Genomic DNA, 26,346 nt, shown 5'->3' on the forward strand with positions numbered 1-26,346 from the left:
GCTCTTTCCAAGCTGTGGTTGTAAAAATGCCCGCAGTCAGCCAGACGGAGCTCCTGCTGTGAGGGGGGGCTTGGAAGTCCAGTTTGAAAAAAAATAAAAAAATATTATTATTATTTCAAAGTTAAAGGCCAGGTGAAGACGATCCATATATTGTGGTTATATATTATACACAGTCTGCATATAAGGTAGATCTGCAGTATAATAGTCTCCCTGTTTGCCATTTCTGAAAATTGTAGTTATTAACCACATACCATATAGTAAAACATTTTTTTTTTGTGATTATACAGTAATTAACTGTAATTTTCACTTTCACTTTCATCATGGCATTTGGGTTGACGCCACACAGTTACTGATTTTTTTTTTTAATGGATGTAAACAAAAAACGCAAAAATACAATAGCATACTATTTAAATGCAAATTTAAAATTTTCACTCATGCAGGATTTAATGCAGACTTTGACAAACTCGGTAAAGAACTATTCCTAGAATTTAATTGTGAAATCACCAGTTTACTGTCATTTCACAATCAAATATTGTATTGGAAAATTTTGTGTGATAACAAAACACATGCAGATTTGAAAAGGACACTTTCACTTTTGGGATTTACAGCTTTCTGACGGGCAGGACACAGCAGGTCAGGCTGGGGGAGGCCAGCATCAGCACTGGGGCGCCCCAAGGTTGTGTCCTCTCTCCGCTGCTCTTCTCTCTCTACACGAACGACTGCACCTCAGCGCACCCGGCTGTCAAACTCCTGAAGTTTGCAGATGACACCACCGTCATCTGCCTCATCAAGGACGGTGATGCGTCTGCATATCGACAGGAAGCGGAGCGGCCGGAGCTGCGGTGCGGCCGACACAACCTGGAGCTGAACACGCTCAAGACTGTAGAGATGATCGTGGACTTCAGGAGGCATCGTTCGCCACAGCTGCCCCTCACGTTGTCCAGCTGCCTTGTGTCAACCGTCGAGACCTTCAAGTTCCTGGGAATTACAATCTCCCAGGACCTGAAGTGGGCGACCAACATCAACTCCGTCCTCAAAAAGGCCCAGCAGAGGATGTACTTCCTGCGGCTTCTGAGAAAGCACGGCCTGCCACAGGAGCTGCTGAGGCAGTTCTACACAGCGGTCATCGAATCAGTCCTGTGTTCTTCCATCACAGTCTGCTTTGGTGCTGCTACAAAAAAAGGACAAACTCCGACTGCAACGGACAATCAAAACCGCTGAAAGGATTGTCGGTACAATTAGTGTACAATGACTTTACAGTATTTTACTGTGGCATGTGATAAATAACTGTACAATTTACAGAAATGGTAATATACGCCCAATAATTCCCAGCGTGTATTGTAACATTCATGGCTCCACAGTGTTTAAGCATTTCAGTGTAAATAACAAGAGACGCGTGTATAACTAGCAGACACATGTAAGAAAGTAGTAATACACAAGAAAAAGAATGATCATAGAAATCTATTGTAATATAGAACACTAACAATCTGTATACGCTTCTATTCTATACACATGGCGGTCACAATATGCTCCGTGGGAAGAAAGAGGTCAGGAGACAGGAGCCAATTGCTACTTTCGCAGAGTGTGACCTGATTCAGGCAAGTTATAACCTAAAGTCAATAAATACTGCTCAATACCTGGAACAAGTACAATAAATTTAATTATTCAGACTACTCTCCTCCCACTTTTGGAAGATTTTATTTTATTATTTTTTTACACTACCTTACTGGCATTTATCTCACCAGTCACCCCAAGTACCCGAAGTGCACAGGTGTGTACCCTGGCAGGAGTCCATGAGCGGCCTTATCGGTTTAATTAGCAAAGACATATTTCAATGAACAGGGGATGAGCGATAGGCTCAATATCCGACATGCTTTTTTGCACAGCACGAGTGTTGAAGTCATGAGTGACCTTTGAAAGCTCTGTTCTTTTGTGCACTGGAATGTGTGGGCTTGAACTGTGAAAAGCTTGATGAAGGAAAAAGAACACTCCATCACGCACCCGTGTTTTCTTAGATGAGAAAGTGTTGGACTCACCTGTTAGCAATAAGACCCAAGATCCAGTCCAGAAAAGGCCTTCTCCAGCATTCCGCAGATTCTGCTTCAGCGGGGGGCTAAATGTGAACTGACGTCCACACGAACATCTGCTCTTCGTCTTCTTCCTCTTCAATCGGACAAGGAGGGCAAATACTCGAGTGGTCCGAGCACATGTACTCAATCTTGATCAGGAGCACACGCTGCCAGTGATTACACAAGCCATGGCGACCTCATGATGCTTTTCGCAAGTGACACGCAGATGGTACTCGCGCTTCATAGAAACCTAAAATATATACGTGGAGAAGAATTGGGGCACAGCTAATCAAGTTAGTAATCAGTCGGGGGTTAAGTTAGACCCCGAAATTCCCCGTGAATCGTTCGTTTATCTTACGGAGACTGTTGAGACAATCCTGACGCTTCCGACTTTGTGGGAACACCACTGAAGGGTACCAGTGGTAGCAAAGAGGAAAACCGTAACGCTAACCCAAACCATAGAACTGGAAAGGATCTGGCCTCTCAGTGCAACATGTCTTTGGCTAAAATTAAACGTCCATTTCTTACAGTATAGAATTATTTTTACCAAGCAAATGGCATGTTGAACAAATAACTACTTGAAAGGTACATGCTGTTTGAATGCTGCCCCTCATACAGATGCACACTTTCTTCCCCAATATTCTGTCACTCGTCTTCAAAGGGTGAGATTCGGTATTATTTCAGTGATTAACTTTTTTTTTTTTTAGTAAAGAATGTTAAAATGTTAAAGCGTTGCCTGTCCAGTTAGTATTAGTTTGATGAAAACAGCTTCACCCTAGAATAACTTAATTCACATATTTCATCTGGGAAAAGTGTTGAAATTACTTGGAAGTCAACCAACAACTTTGGAGATTCCACTGCAGCTTTATTTAAATTGTGCACATCTGAGGGAAAACTGCGTATAGATAAAATGCATGTAACATTTGTATTTAATATCTATCTTTCGAGCCATGTAGCTATGCATCCATAAATCTATTTTCCTCCCCAGTGAGAAACTGTACACACAATATTTCTCAGTCTTTCTCCTCCCACTCTCCAAGCAGGCTGCAGATGCTGAACCTGGTCTTCATTCCAATACAGCAGGAGGTCAAAGTCTCAAAGCTCATTAACACACAATATTACCTTCCACACCCAAACCACATTGCATTGCTCACAAACAGACAAAGACAGGCAGAGAATCCTCTTTAGTCACTTTATTAAATATACATGGAGTGCCATAAGTGAGGCAACATTGGTGGCAGAGCCACATTAGTAGGGCAACATGAAACAGATGCTTATGTGGTGAAACCACATCCTCCTTAATCCTTCACTGCTGGTCCTGAGAGGAAACAGAAATCATGTAGCCTGAGGTGTGCATGGGTGAACACCCCTCAACACGAACACTTCTTCACACTGTGCTCTCATCTCACCTTTACCACACGGCCATGAATCAAGTACGGCGACCTGATGTCATTCTGGCAGTTGGAGTAGCCCATGCCCAAACCCAAACCTGCACCAAAGGAGACGGGCCATGTGCGTCCTGAGGGGAGGACAAAAACATTCATTCATCACCCAAATGACGAGAGCCTACTTCTTTTTGCACTGATGACTTACTTTTAAAGAGAAGGACAGAGAGGACGATCCCCACACCCAGGCCAGTTACTGCAAAGGAGAAAAAAAAATAGACAGCATCAACAACCCGGCTTCAGTGACTCAACTCAAGCACTGAGCACTGAGGTGGCGTCTGTAAGTTTGATCCAGTCCCATAGCGTCTGGCGCAGTGGATGCAGAACAGAAGTCCAGAATAGGCTGACTGGTTTTGGAATCATGCACCTTTCTATACAGATCCAGAATTATTTTTAGATTGTTTTTTTTGTTGTTTTTTTTAACGAGCACCTTTAATCAGCACAACTTCAAGAATCTGGACCACTGATATTTACTGTGATAGAATAGCTGAAAAGACTATCTGATAAAGTGACATATTAGTGTATTGATATCCCAGCTTTAAGTGACTAACGTTAGGTTATGCTAGGGCCAGGGGTCACCAACATGATACCCACAAGCACCAGGTAGCCCCCAAGGACCACCTGAGTAGCCTGTGGACCTGTACTGAAAATAGCACACCAGTGACATGAGTCATTTTTTTGGTTGTTCATCAAAGAGAAATTGTGCCACTGACCAGCGAGCTGGATGTGTTTTTTTGCAGCCATGCTTTTTAAATCACATTTCCATTGGTGTAAATTTGGAAATGCTATTTTAAATATATATATTATATATAAGTCAAAGTTCAGTATTTTAGCACGACTAAACCTAGCATTCATGGAGACAAGCTAGCCGGTGCAACGACAATTAGCAGGTGATTTACCCCAAACAATTAGAGCAAATTTGTTCTTATTTAAAAACATAAAATATGTAGCTCTGAAATCTAAAATCTGTCGTGAACAGAAAATATTCCGCCTGCACTTGTCTTGAAAGCTCTTGTTTTCCATCTTTTGTTTGGCCATTTTTGGGGACGGGGTTGGTATAAATTTGCCCGAAGAGACTGGCAGCATAGTTGCTCATGACTCCAACACAAAAGGAGGGGGCGCTTGCTGGTCTCGACTGATGCATCGACACACTGGCAAAGCATTCTGGGATTTGAAGTATTAGTGGCGCAGGCGCTACATATTGGGGGGCCAGCTCTAATACACATTTGATATGGTCTTGCCAGCCAAATATAATTACATCGCAGGCCAGATTTGGCCTGCAGGCCTGATTTGACATTTATGGGACTTTAAATCAATGAATCAAATAAAATGCTGTTAACTAGTTTACGGATCATCAAGCAGGCACACAGTTTCTTGGCATGGGCTTTTTGATTCATGTTGTTAAACTAGATCATTTGGTTATATTTTTTGGGATGATTGGATGAAAGAGGGGCCTGTTAATTGGCAGGCGGTTAGAACACCCAATTTTTGCTTTAATGTGTACTTTTTGACCCTTTTTTTTTGTCATTTAATGTTCAATGTGCATTGTGCTTACCCGTTGGGGACTGTTTTCAGCATTTTCAGCTATGACATTGACCTTGGTGAAGAGAATCAGCACCAGCATGTTTACAATGGCTCAATTACTTGCCCATGGAAAAACTACCAGCACGGTGGACGACTGGTTAGAGCCTCTGCCTCAAACTTCTGAGGACCAGGGTTCAATCCCCGGCCCTGCCTGTTTTGCATGTTTTCTCCGGGCACTCCGGTTTCCTCCCACATCCCAAAAACATGCATGGTAGGTTAATTGAAGACTCTAAATTTCCTGTAGGTGTGAATGTGAGTGCGAACAGTTGTTTGTTTATAAGTGCCCTGCAATTGGCTGGCAACCAGTTCAAGGTGTACCCCGCCTCCTGCCCGATGATAGCTGGGATGAGCTCCAGCGCTCCCGCGACCCTTGTGAGGAGAAGCGGCTCAGATAATGGATGGATGGATGGAAAAACTTTTGGCTGTTGGAAAACTACACTACTTGAGTTTTTTGTTTACTTTCAAACTCATCTTGTAGCAAACCGAAGTGACATCACCCACGCTGTGATCTCAAGATTACAATTTCCGCATCCCGCCCCCTTCATACTGGTCAATGGAGACTTCAGTCTTGTTCCTTTCTCTCATCTACTAACAGCTTCACACAACATGCGCAACACGAGGGAATAAAAAAAACTGCAACTCCTGTATGCTAAATGCAAATGTAAAGGGAGCGGTTATATATTTTAATTAGAAAATATTTTATTTATGATTGTATTGATATTATTTTATTCACTTTGTATGTACATCACTTTGTTACAGCTGTGGTTGTTGTTAAAGTGCAACAGAAATAGAGTTGAGCTGAATTAATGTCTTGTGTTTTTCATCATTAGTTTACATACAGAACAATGATATTTTTAGTATGCTTCGAGAGATAAACCACATTTCGAGTTTAAGTCTTGAGCTGAAAAGGTTTGGGAAACCCAGCTTTAGATCCACCAAAGTAAATCTGCTGTGATGAGATCCCTAAATGAAAACACAAACAGCAAGACATTGCTCGTGAGGAAGAGGAAGGCAGCGATGAAGAAATAAGAGCACAGAAAATAGTAAAAAGGTGCCAAAATGGGTGTGTGGAGTTGAGACAGAGGCCAGTTCAAAAGGGTGCACATGTAGGTAAGAAATACAGTGCTGCAGTGTCGGTCCCATGCAGTGCAGCCGTGAAAACGGTTAGGCAGTGCCACAAAAAAAATCCCCATGCTTGTTTTGCCTCGGACTGGAGAGGACCTTGCATAGGAATGTGCAGGCCACATCGCACCCAGTGGCAGGCCAGCCAGCACAGAAAACATAAAAAGAGCCATTTGGGCCCCTCTAAACTCTTAATTGGATTCAGAGAGCTATGCGGCATGACCAATGTTGTTGAACCAGAACCGTTGGACTGTTTTCGATTACCCAGCTTTAGAAAAGTCAAACAAGAAAAGCTCATCTTCATTATCAGCCCAGATCAACATTAAACCATATGCATCCTTTTCATACAAATATTTTGCTCAACTTAAGACCATGTTTGGTTCCACCTCACTCTCGCTTTGCTCTCATGCCAAGCGCTGATTTTCATAGCAATACTCGCAGGAAAATATCAGCGCAAATCAACATGTCCCTTTGAATCAGTTTGTGTTCCTCTGGCTATAATGAAAAGATTTGTGCGGTAACAAAAAATACACAAGCCTCGGGCCTGCAAACCCTCACCCGGTTCCCAGTAACCTATTGTCATTAGGCTTTACACGATCAGGATTTTTGGGGCCGATCACCGATCAGTGAGTTTAAAAAAACGATAACCGATCACTGATCCGATCATAAGATGGAGCAATGTGTCTATTTAAATGACCTGTTCTTTTACTCTATATACTTGTGTACTTAATTGCTCAAAATAAAATATTTACAATAAATAATGAGAGACGCGGTGGACGACTGGTTAGAACATCTGCCTCACACTTCTGAGGACTGGGGTTCAATCCTCGGCCCCGCCTGTGTGGAGGTTGCATGATCTCCCCGTGCCTGCGTGGGTTTTCTCCGGGCACTCCGGTTTCCTCCCACATCCCAAAAACATGCATGGTAGGTTAATTGAAGATTCAAAGTTTTCCACAGGTGTGAATTTGAGTGCGAATGGTTTGTTTATATGTGCCCTGCGATTGGCTGGCAACCAGTTCAGGGTGTACCCCGCCTCCTGCCCGATGACAGCTGGGATTGGCTCCAGCACTCCCCGACTCTTGTGAGGATAAGCGGCTCAGAAAATGGATGGATGGATGGATGGATAAATAATGTATCTTTGTTCCTCTATTTATGCCAGTGAGGCATAGTGATAGAACAAATGAATGGTCTTCTATTAGATGGCAGGAAGTAAGTACAGTAATTAATGTATCCACTTTTTGTGACATTTTTGTTTGTTGGTGTGCCGTGAAATTTTTCAATTGTAAAATATGTTCATTGGCTCCGTAAAGGTTGGAAATCACTGCTCTAGTCAGATCGTGTATTCTAATCAGTCAGGTCAAACCAACACTACATGACAGAAATAATGAGCGCCAACTTATTGTCATTAACTTACTTCACCCACACCGAAACCTTAGAGCATGATTCGACAGAACGGCGGCAGTTTTACGTACAACGGTTAGTGCTACCACTTGCTTGCTAGGCTACATAACATTGTGTTGCCTGCTTGCGAGTATGGGAACATACCTCAAGCAAGCCTGAAACAAATATCCTCTCCTGTCCTGAGCACCGGTGACCACCAACAGACATTTTCCCCATTTTGCCGATCCACTCTTGTTGTCGTCGCCACGGTAACGAGTGTATCCGGTCGCATTTGAGTTGACAAGATAAAGCCCAATGATTGTAAAAAAATGGGATGCGGTGGTATCGGAATACAATATTTTATTGCAGTAGTCTGACATAGTGCAATCTTGAAAGAGAAAATTTGTCTTGTAGTCTGATCCGGGCATTACGTCTTGTCTGTTCCACACCACTGATATGTTTTTTTTTTTTTTTTTAAATACATTTATTTGCCGTCAGATATTTACAGTACTACGTCAAAAGGCACGCGACAAGGCTAAAAATAAACTAGCTTTTGGATTCAAATATACTGCGCACGATGGTGACACGGCGTAAATGTCTTTTGCGGAGCCGATCAATGACGGCGAATGATGACATTAAAGCCGATCAGCATAAAATGCTAATTATCAGACGATACCGATCACACCGATAAAATCGGTGTAAAAGCCTAATTGTTATACTTTTTTTTTTTATTCTCTCAAAATTCCACCAATAATTTACTAATTTTCAATCCCGGGAATTCACTTTAGCCAATACCCTAGACAATTGCTCTTGGATACAAATAAACAAACAAAAACCTATGAAGTTACAAAACAAACATAATTTTTTCTGGCATACAGTTGGACTGTATGTAGCCAACTTAAAGATACCGACATCCGACAACATTTCCGCAAATTAATTGTAATTAACCAACAGCATTAGCAGTACATATGCTACAGAGTTGCTAGGCCACGAAAGGCACTTTCGCACAGCTGGCAGCTTGCTAGAGTTCGCTCAAAGAATGCAGATGTTTTCCTCCCGGCAAGAAGCCTATTTTATAGTGCTGATGGTGGCGTCACGCAGAGTCAAGTGGATTGTTTGCCAGCCTAAGTATTTCACCATTTTCCATTTGTCTCAGCGTACATTGCGCTTGCAATTCCGTCTCCTTCTAGCTGGTCATGGCGGTGGGACTACGTGAATCTAGCCTGGCATCATTTACGAGAACGATAGTTAAACACCGGGACGTCCAGGAGATTCGACCCGGAGTCATTTCAGAGGCAAGAAAGAGTTTATACAAGCATCTCTCATCCAGGAAGAATGAATGATTCATTCTTTTAATATATATACACACTGCTCAAGAATGTCACGCAAAACAGCCAAACCAACTTCTGCTTACTACTTTAAAAGGCATATGATTTCCACAAAACGTTTTGCAGAATTCTGAAGTCCATTTTAGTCGCTCAACTGTACCACTTTTCCAGAAACTTCCAGATCAGCCCACGATGGCAAAGGCCAAACTATTCTTACTTGGACACTTGTATAGGCCTTAAGGTTGTCATTATTAAAATTTGTTGATTCATTATCACGAAGTTAACAAGGCAAAAACAGACAGCAGCACCCTTTTCAAGCTTAGTGCACATCGATGGCAGCAACAAGCCAAATGCTATTGTCTCTAGTGACAAGGAAGTATGCATGCGATTCATATTAGATCAGAGAAAGACTGTATGGGGTTTGCTTTGGCCTTGAACAACTGCATGAGGTATAGTAAAGTTTTGATTGCATCCAGTGTCATCTGAGATTAGTTGCACATTGCTTCTCTGTGAGGACACTTAAATGAGCCGAGCAAGCACCATCTGGAGGAAGACCCCCATTTGAGGGCTGGACCTACTGCAAATAGCGCATATGAACTTAATCCACAATGCAAGGTTGTCGAAAGAATGTGCATTTTAAATTAAACTGACATCAGACACAATGGAGACTTCTCCAATTAGTCTCTCCCTAAAAGAGCTAAGTCATTGTTTAAAATTTAAATTTTATGGCAAATCAGGCTCGGCTTGCTCAGAGTACACTGTTTATTAGTTTCAAATGAAGTGGGATGAATTAACACTGTATTTCATCTCAGTTTGGGCTGTCATACACACCGACACATTATCCTCTCCAGAAAACTGAATAATGCGAGGATAAAACATTGGGAACATTGTATTGTTGAATTTAGATCTTCATATCGAATTCCCGAAACGAAATACATCTTTCTATGAAGTTGACCTCAGTAAAGTGTCTCACACACACAGAGTGGTCAAGCCAATGTCCCGCTAAAGGGCGTCACGTAAAGCATTTCGCGCGAGCACAAATTAATTCCCTGCTAACTCATACACAATACTAAATATTGTACAGTAAAGTGACGTTTGCAAAATGTGGAAATTAAAGTTTACCGGTTTTCACTGTGGCGTCTGCTAGGCACCGATCCCACTTCCGTCCATTCTCGTCCGCCATGTTTCCTGTTCCCGAGATATCGCGAGAAGTTAAAAATAATGAAGGAAAAAATAACGGCCAATGGAAAAGAAGAGGATGTTAACGTTACTATATTAGTAATAGTAAAAACTTTCAACTTATTTTAAATAATTCTGTAATTTGTGTGGAATCTTGAAGTAGTTTATTGATCAAATAAAGGAGTTGTGCAAACTGGAGTGCACTGCTGTACTTGGCTATGAGCAGCAGAGGCACTGCTGATTCCATCTCACCCAGTTTGATATCTATAGAAGCACATCATGTCAGCTATGGGAAGTTGAACTACAGCCACACTATGGCAACTCCTCCAGGTCGCATTGTTCAATTCTGTAATAGACTGGCAAATGAGTTTCCCCATTGCATTAGATTCATATTTAAAACAATAACTAATAATTGATTGTTAATTTCCCCCATAGTCAGTCAAGGATATATTACCAAATATCCATCCCTAGATTTAATATACAACAGAGCATACAGTAAATACAATGTCTACCCCACAAAACAAAACAAAAAACAACAGCAACAAAATCCGCACAAGTTTTTATTCTTTGAAAACCGTTCTTAAAACACAGGGTGGAATAAAAAAAGTATACTGGAAATCCATCCATCCATCCATCCAATCATTTTGTGCCCACTGGGTCGGTCACCAGTAGACCTCAGAACTGTGAGGCGGATGTCCTAACCAGTCGTCCACCGTGCCGGCCAAACTTAACATAATAAATATTATTATTATTTTAAGTTAATTAAAAATATATAAGAACATAGCCAGTCCTACTAATAAACCTGAAATTGTGGAGTCTCCAAGTTCATTTAGGTCAGCAGTATGGGAGTATTTTGGCTATCCGGCTGAGAACAAAGATGAAAGTTGCGTCGTCAAAAAGGCCCAGACTATTTGCGGTTAGTGCTTCAAAAATCTTTCCCAAGCCAAGTCAAAGATGTTCATGCGCCTTCAAAGACACCATTCCGAAATAAATTTAAGTGGGGCACAAAAGGAAACACAGGCACAGTCTACTCTGACAAATTTATGTATTATATTTATTAATCATATATATTATACATTTAATACGTATTATATTAGCATGTCTGCCTAACAGTTCAAAGGTCGTGGGTTTGAATCCAGGTTGCTGCCTTCTTGTGTTGAGTTTGCATGTTCTCCCCATGCTTCCTTTCACATTCCAGAAACAGACATTTTAGGTTAGAGACCCTGCAAAGAGATTTCAGTGATTTGTGATTTCTAAATACAGTAAATATTTTTGAAGGTAAGTGCTGAAAACATGTCCACCGACTGAAAACAATGTAGTACTGAGTTGTTGAAATATACAGTAGTGTTAAACTGTTTTTCGCCATTTCAGTTGCGAGGATTTTTTTGGGCATCGTTAAAACCAAGCCCAAGTACGCACTTGGGCTTTCTGACATGGCTCAGCCTTTCCCCTCTATGTAAGTACTGAGCACTGCCATTCCATCAGTGGCTATCCAAGGCAAGTGTGCATTACTTTGTAATAATAATATGGCCATGCAGCTGAACAGGACAGGTTAAAAAAAAAAAAAAAAAAGTAATATTAATCTGCCCCATTTCTCCAGCTACAGTTATCCCGCTAGCTTGGGGATTTGCATCGGCTTTATCCAATAAATCACTGCCTCACTGGGTTTTGTGTCATGTGTAGGCCGACATAACTTGAGATTCACTCTACGGACATTTGATCACATAGCCTACTGACCGACTACGAATTTATATGAGTGACAGGTGAAGTATTTTCAGTGCATTCAACGGACACGCCCACAGTGACCGACAGCTGAGAGAAGGTCTCTATTTTTCACAATTTTGGAGCCTAATTTGATATCCTTATGCGTTACTTATGGCTACTAACCCCCGCGCATCGAAAAACAAACACCTTCAATTTGTGGCTAAGCGAGTCGCAGCTTCCTCAATCTAGTTAGCAAGCTAGTTGTTAGCTTAGCTGGGTCAGTAATCGAGATACTAATCGAATCTTAACTTGGTGTATCGTTACAGTACTTATATTTTCAAAGTGAAATATGTATTTATAAAATATATAAGATACATTTTAACGTGACTCTGTACATGAGAAAAATAAGCCAAGTGAATGTCCAGTATATATTATAATGTTTGTTCGTACAGTCTGTGCTAAACTTGTCTGGATGTGTCAAAAAAAAAAAAAAAAACACATAGTGAATGCACAATTTAAAACGTATTTCCGTCATTCACGTCCCGACTGTGAAAGGCTACTGAGAAAAAAAGTCTCGGATTTGCAAGAATAATGTTTGTCTATTCCAGTGTGTGAAAGTACAGTACATAAACCCGAGCGCACCAGTGCACCACTCCTCTCTTGCCATACTTGGCAATGCCTTTCTTGCTTCGTCGCTATTGGCTGGAGCCGAGAAGGCCCCGAGTGACCCGGACATGCAACTGAGGCCCGTTTTTCTGACTGCCGCCTCTCCTTCCTGTAAGACCGGTTGAGGAAGTGAATTTCGCTGACAAGGCTGGGTTCACTGAGGGAGAGGCGAACAAAACATCTTCCGCGGGGGACAGAGGAAAAAAAAAAAAAAAAAAAAAACAAGAAGCAAGAGGAGCGGTCTGACAAACCATTCAAAGGCTATAAGGCGTACAGTCACCGGTGAAATCGTGCCCCCCTGCCCCGCTGAGACCACCGCAGACATGGTAAGGGTCGCGCGGTGGAAGCTGAAGCGAGAGGGGGAACACTTTTGCTGGGACGAGTGGCTAACGGCTAAGCTAACGTTAGCAGTAGGTGCTTGCTGCTAGTAACCAGAGATGGACAGCTGGAGTTGGTCCAGGAGTTGCCATTAAGTTCCGTACGCGTTACTTACCGGGGCCATTAACCTACGCGAACAAAGACATTTAAATTGTGGCAAAGCGAGTAGCAGCTTCCTCCCACTAGTTAGCGAGCTAGCGTTTAGCTTAGCTCGGTGCCCCGTAGGCGTAAAGTTAGCACAGGATGTTTTGGGATTTGACACAAGTTAGTGAAGTGAATTTGAGAGGAGTCCCGATATAACACACGCTCAAAACTCAGCCCTGTGATCATGTACCACCCACGCATACGCAGTTTAAAAAGCCGAACGTCGTGCCCGTTGCTATATTAAGACTGACTGCTCCCCTATTCGCTACCATGACAATTTAGTTAGTTGGTTAGTTTGCTTGCAATTTTCTTAGTTTTTCAACTTTAGTCAAACCTTTTGATCCCACCGACTTTTCAGTCCAGTCTTATTTTTTGTTTAGTTGTCTTTTATATGTCCATGTTGCAAGCACATATGACAATACTAGCAATTGCATTTCCTCTATGGGGAACAGTAGGGCATCTGTAAGGACTTGGGCATTGGAACCAAAGTTTGACGGTTCCTAAAATGTTAACAAGTTGCTGCCTGCGTCCTGACTACTGTCGAGGTGCCCATGAGAAAGGCACTGAATCCCCACCCTCCACGCCCCCAGCTCAAATAGTTCAGCACTGTTTTCGTGCCCCTTTCACTGTGACGTGTGAGTGAATTTCCACCTACGGGAATGTGAGTGCGAATCGTTGTTTGTTTCTATTTGCCCTGTGATTGGCTGGCGACCAGTTCAGGGTGTACCCCGCCTATTGCCTGAAGTTTGCTGGGATAGGCTCTAGCACGCCCGCGACCCTAGTGAGGAGAAGCGGTACAGAAAATGGATGGATGGGAATAATAAAATAATAATAAAATAGATAATAGATTAAAATGGACAAGGCCAATGCACCACCATTCCCCGAAGTTTTCACTTCCATGTGGCCTAAATTGGCTTTTTCCCAAAATGGCAGAAGCAGCTGTCCCTTCTCCCCAGTCACCCGTTCTCCACGGCCTCACTTCATCCATCCTGCTGGCTCAGCTCCCCCCTGACCCCAGAGTTGTTGCTACGAGCCAGTGTTTACTCAAAGACGGGAGCATTGTTAAACACAACGTCAAAAGGGGTGCAGGTGTCTGATGGGGCAGCCTGATGTATCGGCTGAGAGCGATTTTAAGATGAGGCCAAAAGAAACATTGTCATGAATATGACATTACCTTGAAACAAGTGTTTTCTTAAGGGTCAACTATAGGGGAATTCTTTACAGGAAGCAGACCCCTCCCTCTGTGATATCTTTGACCAGTGGCCAGCTGCATGCGTATACTTTTGCAAGGCACGCTATTTCGTCAGTATGAAACAAAATGAATGAATTGAGTGTGTTTAAAAGATTAAATGCGTGCTTATGTTCCAGTGGCACCAGGCTTCAATCCCCGGCCTCGCCTGTGTGGAGTTTGCATGTTCTCCCCGTGCCTGCGTGGGTTTTCTCCTGGCACTCCGGTTTCCTCCCACATCCCCAAAACATGCAAGCTAGGTTAATTGACAACTCTAAATTGCCCGTAGGTGTGAATGTGAGTGCGAATGGTTGTTTGTTTATGTGTGCCATGCAATTGGCTGGCAACCAATTCAGGGTGTACCCCGCCTCCTGCCCGATGATAGCTGGGATAGGCTCCAGCACGCCCGCGACCCTAGTGAGAAGAAGCGGCTCAGAAAATGGATGGATGTTCCAGTGGCATGCTTCTTTTTTAAAGTTAAATTTTACTTCGTGCACCTAAAGTAGGGCTGGCCAATTGACATTTTCTTGATTCATTGTTGAAAATTAATGATCAATTCTTTTAAATAAGGTTTAATAGGATGGTAGGATCTCTCACTCATGTTCTGAACACCATTTACAATGCTAGAGAGAATAATGCTGCCTGTAGGTGCATAAAAGTAGTGCAACCAGATTTAAATGATCATATGCTGCTTTAGGCCCGCGACATGGCCGAACGTTTCTGCAACTAGGATTCGGTTGGACACTAGTTTTTCTGCGAATCGAAATTTGAATCGCAGGTGAACAGTGTTGGAACGTCACAGACGTAACTGCTCAAAAATGTCATTGTCCTATCACATGAACTTCTACAGCAAAAATGTATGGGTACGAAGCAAGATTCAGCCAGCCGCCTCAAATCCATACCAATACCGTGTGTATTCTATATGTCTGTGTGTGTGTGTGCGTACACACGTATACCTACATACATACATACATGCATATATGCTGTAACTGGGTTACACAAGAGGCATGCATTAATTGCCCGACAACAAAAATAGAGCTGAGAACGATTGTGAGTTGCAGGACACACATCGTCACTTGAACACACCTCGCCTGTCTGAGCATCGCTTCACTATCAGTTGGGCGAGAGGCGACCCTCGCGCCATCTTCTGTCTCTCCCCAAGCGCAGACCTGTGGCCCCGACGCGCCGCAGTTGGGCTGGGAACAGCTGCCGGCGGACCTCCGCTTCGCGCAAATGCGTCCCACTCCCCGGCGCCCGCTAAAGGTTGAATGGCCCAACAATATGGAGTTTGACGAAATTTGTCAGTAAAAATCTGTCTAACAACTTATGATGGATTTGCGTTCCTACGGCAGCAACGTAACAAATTTGTACATAAATTGGAAACTTGCGTAAAAGCACTAGTTAAGTCATGATTACAGTAAATATTTGTATGAAAAACACTTTTTGGCCATAAATACTAAACATTCAAATGAAAAAAAGAGTAAGTACATTGGTAACTAAGCATACTTTGTGCCATGTGACGATGTTTTCTTACGCCGCTGTGGAAACTAGTTAATGGTGGGCCGTTTGCAACCTTGTCATATATTGGAACCATCGTAAACTGAGGACAACAGCAAATCTCTCGCAAAATATCAGTTCATCAAGCATCAGGATTAATTGGGGGCCTGTGTTTTAGCTTTCTGTGGCTTTTTAGTCACACTAATTTGAAAAGATTGGAATCTTGTATGATTTCTCACGACATCAGAATATCACGCGATACTTCCACTCACGTCACACAAGCTCAGTTCAGCATCAAAACATTTACTGTGTGTATTTTGATTTGTATTTGTATTTTTGTGACACAAAAAGAGGCATTAAAAGAACCCCATGCAAACAACTGACTTGTGAGCAAAAATTTGACATACAGGCTCTAGATAGTGGCAGCAAACTCAACTTACTTCATAACAACAGCAGTTTGGCAGATGGTGAACTATTCTTTAAAAAGAGGCTTCAAGCTTTTTATTGGCACTACCAGTCGAAGTTTCCTGTATAAATTAACATGAAAAAAAAAAGATTTACACGTCGTGTGTTTCAAACCACCACAGAACTTGGCCTTTGGAATGTCGGCTAGCTTATTGCTAATACACAATGCAAAATGCCATAGATGGGTTCAGCAATAGCATCAATAGTTGCAGTCTCGTAACCTTTTAAGCAGTGGATATTTGACCACAAACGGAGTGGCAACACATGTAGGAAGACACTACAACAATACCTATGGGTATATATTCCTTCCTCTGTGAAAATTGACTAATATTACTGCAGCTTACCAAGTCAGTTGTGCAACTCTTCTTTGTGTGTGTTTCCATGTTTGTATTATGCTGCCCTGTGATGGCCAAGGCATGCATACCAGAAGGAGCACAATGTAGGGCTGGAACAGATTAGTGGCATTTCCATTTTTTTCAATGGGGAAAGATGCCTTGAGATATGAGTGTTTAGAGTTAGAAGTGTGGTCACGTAATGAATTTAACGCATAAGTCCAGCCACCACTGTATTTTCACTTCCACTACCCATATTTTCTAATTGAGATTGAGTAAAATTGAATTGAATTAAAGTAAGATTAATGTACTTTTTAAAAGATTTTATTTACGGGTGTAGTACCTGATGGTGTAACAGTGCACACAGCTTACTTTCATGCAAGAAACGTGAGCTTGATTCCCACTCAGTGACTGTAGGTGCAAAAGTGAGTGTGATTGGTTGTCTGTGTCTAGAGAGTGGTCTGACGTTATCGAAGGGACTGTTTGATCGCTGTGAACAGTAATCCTTATTAGTCATTAACTTTGTCTGCAATACAAACAAAAGACAGTCGTAAAAGGACTATATTGGAATGATTACACTGGATTCCCCGCTAGATAAGATAAACAGGAAAGCCAAGCTGCGTACTGCCTCACCAATAGTAGTTTATGGGAAATCTTGACCACTTTATTCATGTCCCAAATAAGCAAACACACAAGAAAAAAACAGCAAACATACTCAAATGTGACCTAAAAAGGAATGGACTTCACACTGTATTCATTAAACTACACGGGTCACGTTTCAACTGTTTTGCTTTGCATCTTCACCTAAAATTGTTCGGCCAAACATTTATTTATTTTTTTCCCTTTGTTTTGTTTTTTTAATAACAACAGTGAAGCCTGGACCACGCTGAAGGGGTGCTTATGAGGATTCAACTCGCTATTTCATTTTTTTTTACTTGGAAAATACTGTGACAAGACATGAGTGCTGGTCATGCTGAGCTGAAAATGTTCAGAGAGCACTCTAACAGGGCAAGAAGTACTTGGCCTGCAAGGGTGTGTGTGAATAGTTTCTTCTCAGTAATCAGGGTTCTAAACACTTGCACAGAATGTAGCTGGTCTTTTATCATCATTCTGTGCTGAGAATGAAGTCATTTATTATGAAGATAACTAACTTTCCCCTTCGTCAATCAAGTACAATTTTAGCCTGCCGGTAGTTGTGGTAGCACAATGAATGCCTTAAAGGCAAACAGAAGACTAAGGCAGTAGGGTTTTAAAATTGCTTGTGTTTATCTGGACATAGCCCTAAGTCTGATTTAGCCAATTTTGTGTATTTCAGAGTGAACAGCAATTAGACTGTGCCCTAGACCTGATGAGGCGTCTGCCGCCTCAACAGATCGAGAAGAACCTCAGTGACCTCATTGACCTGGTGAGTTACTGTCTGTGCCTATATTTTCAGATATCTTTCCCCCTCTGCTTGGTGGTCTCGGGTCAAAGTTTTAGAATACTGTAAAAGTCACCTCTGGATCTCCCACTGTTGGGGAACATAGAGTGCTTAACAGAGTTATTCAACCACCTGTTATTAACACGAGAAAAAAAAAATATTTGAAATCTTTCAAAAATGTATTTGTTTTAGCATTTTAAAGAGGAATGAGGCATTTCAAACTGAATTTTAACTTTTTATGCCCAGATTTGAGCCAGCTTCTTTAAGAAGAAAATGTTCTGTTCAAGAATGCAAGTAAATTACTTTCATTTGACATCTGCTTATTCAAGGTTAAAACTGACCGTTTTACACACATATCGTAGCCAGCAAAGAAAATATTCTGTTTCAGAATGCAAGTAGAACTTGACACATGCACGTTGTGGTCTACTACATTTGTTAAGCACTGTACTGATGTTTGATGACTGGGGGAAGAATTTGAAGTCTAACCAAAACAGACACTCTACTCCCCAACATACCATAAATTATAACTGTACTGAGTAAGAATATTTCAATATTTTTTATAACCTGAAAAGATCCTCAATAAATGTTGAAATTATTTGTTGTTGTTGAGGTGGCACGGTTGACGACTAGTTAGCTCATCTGCCTCACAGTTCTGAGGACCCGGGTTCAAATCCAGCCTCGCCTGTGTGGAGTTTGCATGTTCTCCCTGTGCCTGCGTGGGTACTCTGGTTTCCTCCCACATCCCACAAAGGTTGGTAGGCTAATTGAAGACTCTAAATTGTCCGTAGGTATGAAAAGGTATCAAAAGAATCTAACTCAAGTCATTCGTGTGATTATTTAGACAAGACTTGAAATAGCCTGTTGAATATGCACGCTACTGAATGTCATTTAAAAGGCTTAAGTGTGTTTTACTTGAGCAATCCCTGTTGAGTGTATTAAATGATTCTAAAGAAAATCAAGTCACACTCCCGGTGTGACATCTTGTTTTCTGCAGATTACATTCCAGCTGCCCCCCACCTGCTCACCTTATTTTCCCCCTCACCTTTGACCTCTCGCCCCCTAAGCATCAGTGCATTCCTCTCACCCCTCTGTGTATAGTAGTTAGTGATTATTATCGTTGCTGCCAATCACGTTTTTTGGGGTCCAACATAGCTGCCTGTAACTGAGCTCCGCCATCTTGGCTCCATCTCTCGTATCGGGTACTTCAAGTCACCTGAAATCACCTTTCTTTTCTGTTCACCCTCACTCCCTTTCCTTTTCTTGCTCAGCCCATTGCCAGGTGTGTGCATTTGTGTGCATGGTGCTGGGAATTTGGGATCTTTTTTTTAAAGGAAAACAGTGCCTCTTTTGTGTTTGTGCAATGATGCAGTGGACATAGAGGGTACATGTCAGTCTGTGAGAAGTAATTTGTACCCCCTTATCCCCAAGATATAATGTTTCCTACTGATATTTTATTCCTCCTCTCCTTATTAAGGGAAGCTGGAATGTCAGTACGACATTCAACCATTCCTTGCCTTAAATGGAGGTATTATTTTCTGTTTTGTGTAATCTTGTTGTTAGATTCCTGGGAGTTTCCATTTGCTTTTTAACTGTCCTTTTGGCCCTTGCTCTCTTTAATAGAGGCAACCACGTTGTAGTATTGATTCTGTAAAACATTGTAAAGCTTTTCTCTTTGTATTTATGTCCAGGTGCCCAGTCTGTGTGAGGACCTTCTCTCCTCTGTGGACCAGCCCCTAAAGATTGCCCGGGACAAGGTGGTGGGAAAAGACTATCTTCTCTGTGATTACAATCGGGATGGTGACTCCTACAGGTAGAGAACATAACTGCAACACAATCATGGGTGAAACAAAACATCTTACAAGGCTTAAAACAACTACATACGCTCAGCAAATCACAAACTGGTATTTATATAAATATCACTCAGAGATATGAGTGGAGTAAATGGGATTTCATCTGTTAAATTTAAATGCTACTACATGTGTGCAATCTGGATTAGTTCTGGATAAAACAAAATTTGTCCCTTCAGTTTTTTCCCTGCAAATTCATAAAAAGTTTGGTTCGTATCAGTATCAAGACAAAACATGTCCAGTAACAATGTTTTCTGGGGGATGCCTATTGTACATGACAATTTTTTTCATCATTACATTTTTTTTTAATTCGACGTTAAACATAAACTGAGAAACTCATACAGTTGAAACTTTATCTATAACTAAATACAGTAGGTTGCAAAATGGGGAAAAATGTCTTGCAAATCTATAAAAACTATATCATATTTTACATATATTTATAGATGGACGCTTTCAATTGTGTCATATGTGTGAATTTGTGGGACTTTGCTGAAATCATGAACACAAATATTAATATTTAGCTTTGTCATATGCAGCCATAGTACGGTAATCTAAATATTAAAAATTAGATTTTTACATTAATTTTGTAACTACTTTTAATCAGCTTCTTTCAATGAAACCCCCCCCAAAATAATACAAAGTTGAATTAAATAAAATATTTACTTAATTCATATTTCCCATGATCCCCAAAGTTTGATGTACTTCAAACACTTTACATGTTGTACTTCCTGATACTTTAGATCTCCGTGGAGTAATAAGTACGACCCTCCCATTGAAGACGGTGCCATGCCTTCAGCTCGGTTGAGGAAACTGGAGGTCGAAGCCAATAACGCCTTTGACCAGTACAGAGACCTGTGAGTTTAAATGAAGTAAACACACACACACACACACTGTATATACGTTCACACTCGAGTCCTTAATTTGTTTGTCTGTAGGTATTTTGAGGGTGGTGTGTCATCAGTGTACCTATGGGATTTGGACCACGGCTTCGCTGGCGTTATTCTCATCAAAAAGGCTGGAGATGGCTCCAAAAAGATCAAAGGGTGTTGGGACTCCATCCATGTGGTGGAGGTGCAGGTGAGTCCCCTAAAGTTCACCTGTTCTCCTCTTGTAAATTAAACAACAGAAGTGTCAAACATGCACTATTAAGTGAATGACGATCTGTTCGTATCTGTTAACGTGTTCAGGAGAAGTCCAGTGGACGAACTGCTCACTACAAACTCACCTCCACCGTCATGTTGTGGCTCCAGACGACCAAAAGCGACTCTGGTACCATGAATCTGGGTGGCAGCCTCACAAGACAAGTACGGTGTAAAACTTGAGCGCAACCGACTCGACCTGCTGACCCGCTGCCACACATCAACTCACTTTGTTTCCTTTTCACAGATGGAAAAAGACGAGACGGTTGGAGAGTCCTCACCCCACATTGCCAACATCGGCCGCCTTGTTGAAGTCAGTATGGCTTCGAGCAGGCTGATTCATGAACCATTTTTACCTCCTGCATAAAGCTGAGACTCACTAATCAATGTTCTTTTGCTGCTAAGACTCCCTTTAAGTTTTGACATGTTCTTGCAGGATATGGAGAACAAGATTCGCTCCACACTGAATGAAATCTACTTTGGGAAGACCAAGGACATTGTCAACGGACTTAGGTAAGGATCAGAAGGGGATGAGTGTGCCCTCGTTTTCCTTGAAAAGCACCAACAGTCGACAGCATCCGGACCTCCTATTGTTAACACTCGTCCTTTTTTACTGTTGTTTCTTAACTTGTATCTGCTTCAGGCTACCTTTACAGAGAGGCCAACCCTCATGAGTTCCTGGAATGCCCAGGAGTCAAAATCAGTTCAAATCCCAACATTACACACATCAAAAAGATCATTGTGATAGAAAAAGAACAAAGCGCTCTTCATTAGCTGTGTCTGTATCTTAGTTTAGGTTATCGTCTATATCTTCTTCATCGTATCATATTGAAATGAAAGTACTGTGGTGGTGGGTTGGCATAATTCTCAGATGGAACTAAGGGCCAATTAATGTGTTCCACATGTTAGTTTTTAGTGTGCCGGACTTCCGTGTTTTCTTCCGAACAACGTGTTCTTTTACTCGACTTTTAACTTTGGAGATGTGCCCTGTGAAGTGGCCGTACAAGAAGTAAATCTGCCGTCCAGTAAACTAAGATGCTAATCCGATGCTGTCAAGCAGACGCTGGAGCAATATATATGATATGGAGGTGCCCGCGATGATCGTCATGATAAAATTTACCATATTATATATAAATTATTTGTAACATTAGACTTACATATCATACTGGACGACCCCTAGGTACCGGTATACTTTTGTGAATTTTCTTTTTTTTTTTTTTTAAATTTTCATTATACCCAATGTAAAATACGCCTTTGAGGCATTTTTTCGGGGAAAAAAATGCATATTATACACGATAATTTACAGTAAGCAATGGTGTGATGATTTATCAGTTCAGTTGTCCTGCCAAAATTTAATTTTTGATTTAAAGAACTCAAATGCCTTGTGTTAGAGGCTACACTGAATTGAAATGTGTGGCAAGACTATTTCAAAAACATGTATTTGGATGTTATAATGTCACTAATTGCAAGTTGTTACTGTAAAAAGTCTTATATTTGAGTAAAACATATTCCATGTTCAAGAAAACACTCCGACAGCGCACCTTGATGTCGACTAATAGGATTGCAAATTGTGACCGGCGCTTCGCCCCCCGTGCTTGTCGTTGTCAACATTGTGGGTCGCCGTTGTCAAAATGTATTTATGCACACAAACCAATGTCTATCGAAGCGTTAGAGCATGAGTCGACAGAACACCGGCATGTTTACGTACAACCGTTAGTGCTAGCACTGGCTTGCTAGGCTGCATAGCGTTTTGTTGCCTGCTTGCGAGACGTATCATATTAAAAGTATGTGAACATTGAATGAACCTCCTCTCCTGAGCACCGGTGACGACCACCACACGTTTTTCCTCATTTTGTCGTCGTCCCCCCGACACACACACACACAAAATACATTGGCCGGGCACGTTCTTTTCGTCGCCATGGTAACGAGCGTATCCGGTCGCGTTGACCAGTCACACGGTTTCTGGTTCCGCCTTTCTGACAGTGTTTGATTTGACAATATAAAGCCCAGTGATCGTACAAGACGGGACGCGGTGATATCGGAATACATCGTGTAGTATTGCCACTGTCTAGCCGAGGTACGGCAATATTTTATGCCAGTAGTCTGACAGTGCAGTCGGGAAAGACCAGATTTGTCTTGTAGTCTGATCCAGGCATTAGTCTTTGCATTTTTTTCTCCTCTTCTGTCTACACTGCAAATGCCTCCCCCACTCCACCTCTTCTCTGTGCTCTAGATCTATTGAGTCTTTGCCTGATAACCAAAAGTACCGACAGCTCCAGAGGGAGCTGTCGCAGGTCCTCACCCAGCGTCAGATCTTCATTGACTAGGTTCGGAGGTACAGCCAGGCATGGAGAGTGTGCACGTGTGTGAAAAATGTCACAAGCTGAGCATGACAGAAGCTCAGTTCTGGTGTTCCTATTCACCTACTCACTATGTTCCTTTGAGAAAACAAAATACCAGGTAATGAGCCAAAGCAGTCGCCGCATGACCCTGAGTAGTTCTTAATAGCTGAAATTCCTAAAATGACTAAGAATTCCACTAAAAAGTTATTGTTATATTCTCCTGAATTTGTGTGCGTGTGTGACCATATGAAAATAACTGCATTGAATTTCTTTGTTTAGTCACAGTTGCCACCTGTAAGGAAAGCACACATCACTGACTGTGTCTGATTGTTCTCAGCAGACGCTAAACTAATATTTAATATTGTATTTAAGTTTGTTAACTTGAATGTGTTCATCTAGAATGCACTTTACTAACTCCTTAACTCGCGACAAACCACAAGTACTCTTTGCCTTTTAAATGAGATACAGCTCCTCCTCAACCACATTAGGTACACCTGCATAATATCATCATAGAAGAGCGGCATACATAACAATAATTCTCAGTTTTGATTGACACTGTTATGAGATGTATTCATTTCTTATTGTGCTTCTACAGTATGTCGCAGTGGTACAGAACTGCACAAGGTGTTTCTAATATTGTGGTACATGAGTAGGGGCAAAGATACACTGTTTATTTTTCAAGTGAAAAAAGGCCGAGGCTGATGTTCAATTGATATGATTGTAAAAACCCTGAATGCTGTTTCCTTGCAAAGGAGGATAATGGGACTGAGACACTTTACTAACATACAGTGCTGTGAAAAAGTATTGGCCCTGTTCTGAAATGATTTTTTTTTTTTTTTTTAACATAATTTCCCCGCTTTAACATTAAACTTCATCAAACAAATGTAATTATACGACAATTATCTATCCATCCATTTTCTTTAGCACTTATCCTCAATAGGGTCGCAGGTTGCTGGAGCCTATCCCACCTATATTTGGTTGGGAGGTAATATTTGTAGGCCAGCCACTCCTGGGAAGGTTTACTATTGTTCCATGTTTTCTCAATTTGTGGCAAATTCCTCTCGCCGTGGTTTGCTGGAGAAATGGCTTTGGTACCCTTTCCAGACTGATAGATGTCAATTACTTCATTTCTCATCTGTTCTTGAATTTATTTGGATCGTAGCTTTTTATTTCAGCTTTTTGAGGTCTTCTGGCTCACTTCATTTTCTCAGGAAGTTTCTAATTAAATGATTTCTTGATTGAACATTTCTGGAGGTAATCAGGCTTGGATGTGGCCAGTGAAAATGTACACAGCTTATGAACGTGAACACACTTATTTCATGATTTTACAAGGGGGGCAATCACTTTTTTCCCTACAAGGCCAGGTAGCTTTGAAGTTTTCCATCCTTAAAAAAATAAAAACACTATTTAAATACTTTATTTCTGATATTTGAACCTAGTGAGGATACGTGGAACGGAAGATGAATGAATGAGTTTGTTTGATGATCTTAAAGCGGGGAAACTATGCAAAATAAATAAGAATTTGAGAAGGGGACAATACGTTTTCATGGCAAGGTATTCTTACAGTTTTCTTGTTTTTTTTGTACCTGATTGTGTCCACACTGACGGTGTTTCCTGCATGTGTTTCACCCTCACAGGAGTGTTACATCTCTGGCTGACAAGTCAAAGCAGGAGGCTCTCCAAAGCGAACTGTTCAAGGCGCTCAAACTGAAAAACCAAAGCTAGAGATGCTACTGTTCTGTCCGTTTCTCTCCGTCATCTCTTCTCTCGTTTCTTTCTGTCTTCTCCCCTCACCGCCTCCTGCACTCTTGTTTCTTTGTGGAAAAAACAAAACAAAAAAAATGAGAAAATGCTTCGCTTTTTTCTCCACCCCCTTTCACCTGTCACGTTTTGTTGTTTTCATGTATCTCTACATGTTCTGAAGCCATTCACTCACACTCCCTTCCATGTTATGAACTTAACGATAGCATTATGGCGGTTAAAGATCATCTTGCAGTGCGAGGGTCGGCGTATACTAATCCCACCCACCCCCAACCCCCGTGCAATGTCCTCAGTCATTTGGAACTGAACAATTTTTATTTCCTCTCAGCTGAGGAGACAAACAGGCACAGGCTTGTGTGCTTTAGGTGGCATCATTCTCATCACATTGATTTCTTGCACCCCTCTGCCCCACCCTCGATTTAGTTGTCTCAATTGATAACTGTCCTTTCAGTCTTCCCTTCACACAGAGGCTTTTGCCTTCTGTTGAAAGATTTTTTACTCGTCATCTGTTCGCATGCATGTGAGCCCATGCGCGAGCGTGGAGCTGCAGTCAGTGGAAATACTTCCCGCCATAATAATACCCTCCACCCCTCCTCCTCCTCCCACCTTTCCACAATGAGTATCACATGACGGTTTAACTGCCACCCCTCTTTACAATATCTGTAACTCTTCTCTCTGCTCACCTTCTATGTCTTTGTTGGGGGTCACAGTTTTTGTGTCAGTGGAAACCTTTGACCGTTTCCATTTTGGAGGGGAAACTTTGTATTTTGTTTTTGTTTTAATTTTGTAAAGCCTATAATTCATATTGTATTAGAGCCTCCAGCAACAATAAAAAGTAAAAAAAGCTATTGTTCTGCTTGTTTTTAGGAGAGCCGATTAGGGATGGACATTATTGATCAATTGAATGTTAATTGATTCAAGCTAAATTAGTTTGTGGTGGAAAGTCTCACAACCGATTCTCCTATTAAAAATGAAAATCCCTGTAGTTGACCAAGGGATTGATGCAGATTTGTAGAGATGGTAAACATTTCAACATCCTAGTACAAATCCTCATCATGGACCAGAGCCTCATTTTATTTGCAATGTACAGTACAAGTCAAAAGGACACTTAGCCATTCAATGAGTGTCCAAACATTTGACTCGTTTTGTAATGAAACATTCAATGCACATATTTAAACGTGCATTGAATTTACTCAGAGCTTCTGAGTAAACTCGAGATTGAGCCTTTGATGGCAGCTCTTGACTGATCTGAAAATTCAAGGACAAAGAGGCAAAGTCATAGTGAGGAAGATAGTGTGATAGAAACTATTGTTGAA

General features: G+C 41.5%; 2 protein-coding genes and 1 long non-coding RNA gene across 4 annotated transcripts; 1 reads left to right on the top strand and 2 right to left on the bottom strand.

Annotated features, from left to right (window-relative positions):
* Nucleotides 1-3,247: 3,247 nt before the first annotated feature.
* On the bottom strand, nt 3,248-10,140 carry LOC133484132 (MICOS complex subunit MIC10-like). The gene is made up of 4 exons (XM_061786278.1): nt 10,051-10,140; nt 3,663-3,710; nt 3,479-3,588; nt 3,248-3,387 (listed from the first exon to the last, which is right to left on the bottom strand). Exons 1-4 carry the CDS (start codon nt 10,109-10,111, stop codon nt 3,376-3,378), a joined length of 231 nt encoding a protein of 76 aa, XP_061642262.1. The 5' UTR covers nt 10,112-10,140; the 3' UTR covers nt 3,248-3,375.
* A 1,000-nt stretch (nt 10,141-11,140) lies between these two features.
* On the bottom strand, nt 11,141-13,256 carry LOC133483384 (uncharacterized). Its single transcript, XR_009790095.1, has 2 exons — nt 12,971-13,256; nt 11,141-11,330 (listed from the first exon to the last, which is right to left on the bottom strand). It is a non-coding gene; the product is annotated as an uncharacterized LOC133483384 (long non-coding RNA).
* Nucleotides 12,534-25,317, top strand: capzb (capping actin protein of muscle Z-line subunit beta). Of its 2 annotated transcripts, XM_061784543.1 has the most exons (10): nt 12,534-12,803; nt 17,837-17,926; nt 19,630-19,751; nt 20,529-20,642; nt 20,724-20,865; nt 20,976-21,092; nt 21,175-21,240; nt 21,364-21,440; nt 23,161-23,254; nt 24,907-25,317. In XM_061784543.1, the coding sequence occupies exons 1-9, from the start codon at nt 12,801-12,803 to the stop codon at nt 23,252-23,254; spliced, it is 825 nt and encodes a 274-aa protein (XP_061640527.1). In that variant the 5' UTR covers nt 12,534-12,800; the 3' UTR covers nt 24,907-25,317. The 2 variants fall into 2 exon arrangements, with proteins under 2 accessions (XP_061640527.1, XP_061640528.1); XM_061784544.1 differs by lacking the exon at nt 23,161-23,254 and having other exon boundaries at nt 12,544-12,803.
* The last annotated feature ends 1,029 nt before the right edge of the window (nt 25,318-26,346 follow it).

The sequence above is a fragment of the Phyllopteryx taeniolatus genome, chromosome 9 (assembly GCF_024500385.1).
Source record: "Phyllopteryx taeniolatus isolate TA_2022b chromosome 9, UOR_Ptae_1.2, whole genome shotgun sequence".
Taxonomy (NCBI): domain Eukaryota; kingdom Metazoa; phylum Chordata; class Actinopteri; order Syngnathiformes; family Syngnathidae; genus Phyllopteryx; species Phyllopteryx taeniolatus.

Coding starts and splice junctions, on each gene's coding strand:
- LOC133484132 (XM_061786278.1), bottom strand. CDS start 10,111: ATGGCGGACGAGAATGGACGGAAGTGGGATCGGTGCCTAGCAGACGCC. Junction 3,711..10,050: donor AGACGCCACAGTGAAAACCG/GTAAACTTTAAT, acceptor TCTCCTTTGCAG/TAACTGGCCTGGGTGTGGGG. Junction 3,589..3,662: donor CTCTGTCCTTCTCTTTAAAA/GTAAGTCATCAG, acceptor TCCTCCCCTCAG/GACGCACATGGCCCGTCTCC.
- capzb (XM_061784543.1), top strand. Junction 19,752..20,528: donor CGGGATGGTGACTCCTACAG/GTAGAGAACATA, acceptor CTGATACTTTAG/ATCTCCGTGGAGTAATAAGT. Junction 21,093..21,174: donor GTGGCAGCCTCACAAGACAA/GTACGGTGTAAA, acceptor TCCTTTTCACAG/ATGGAAAAAGACGAGACGGT.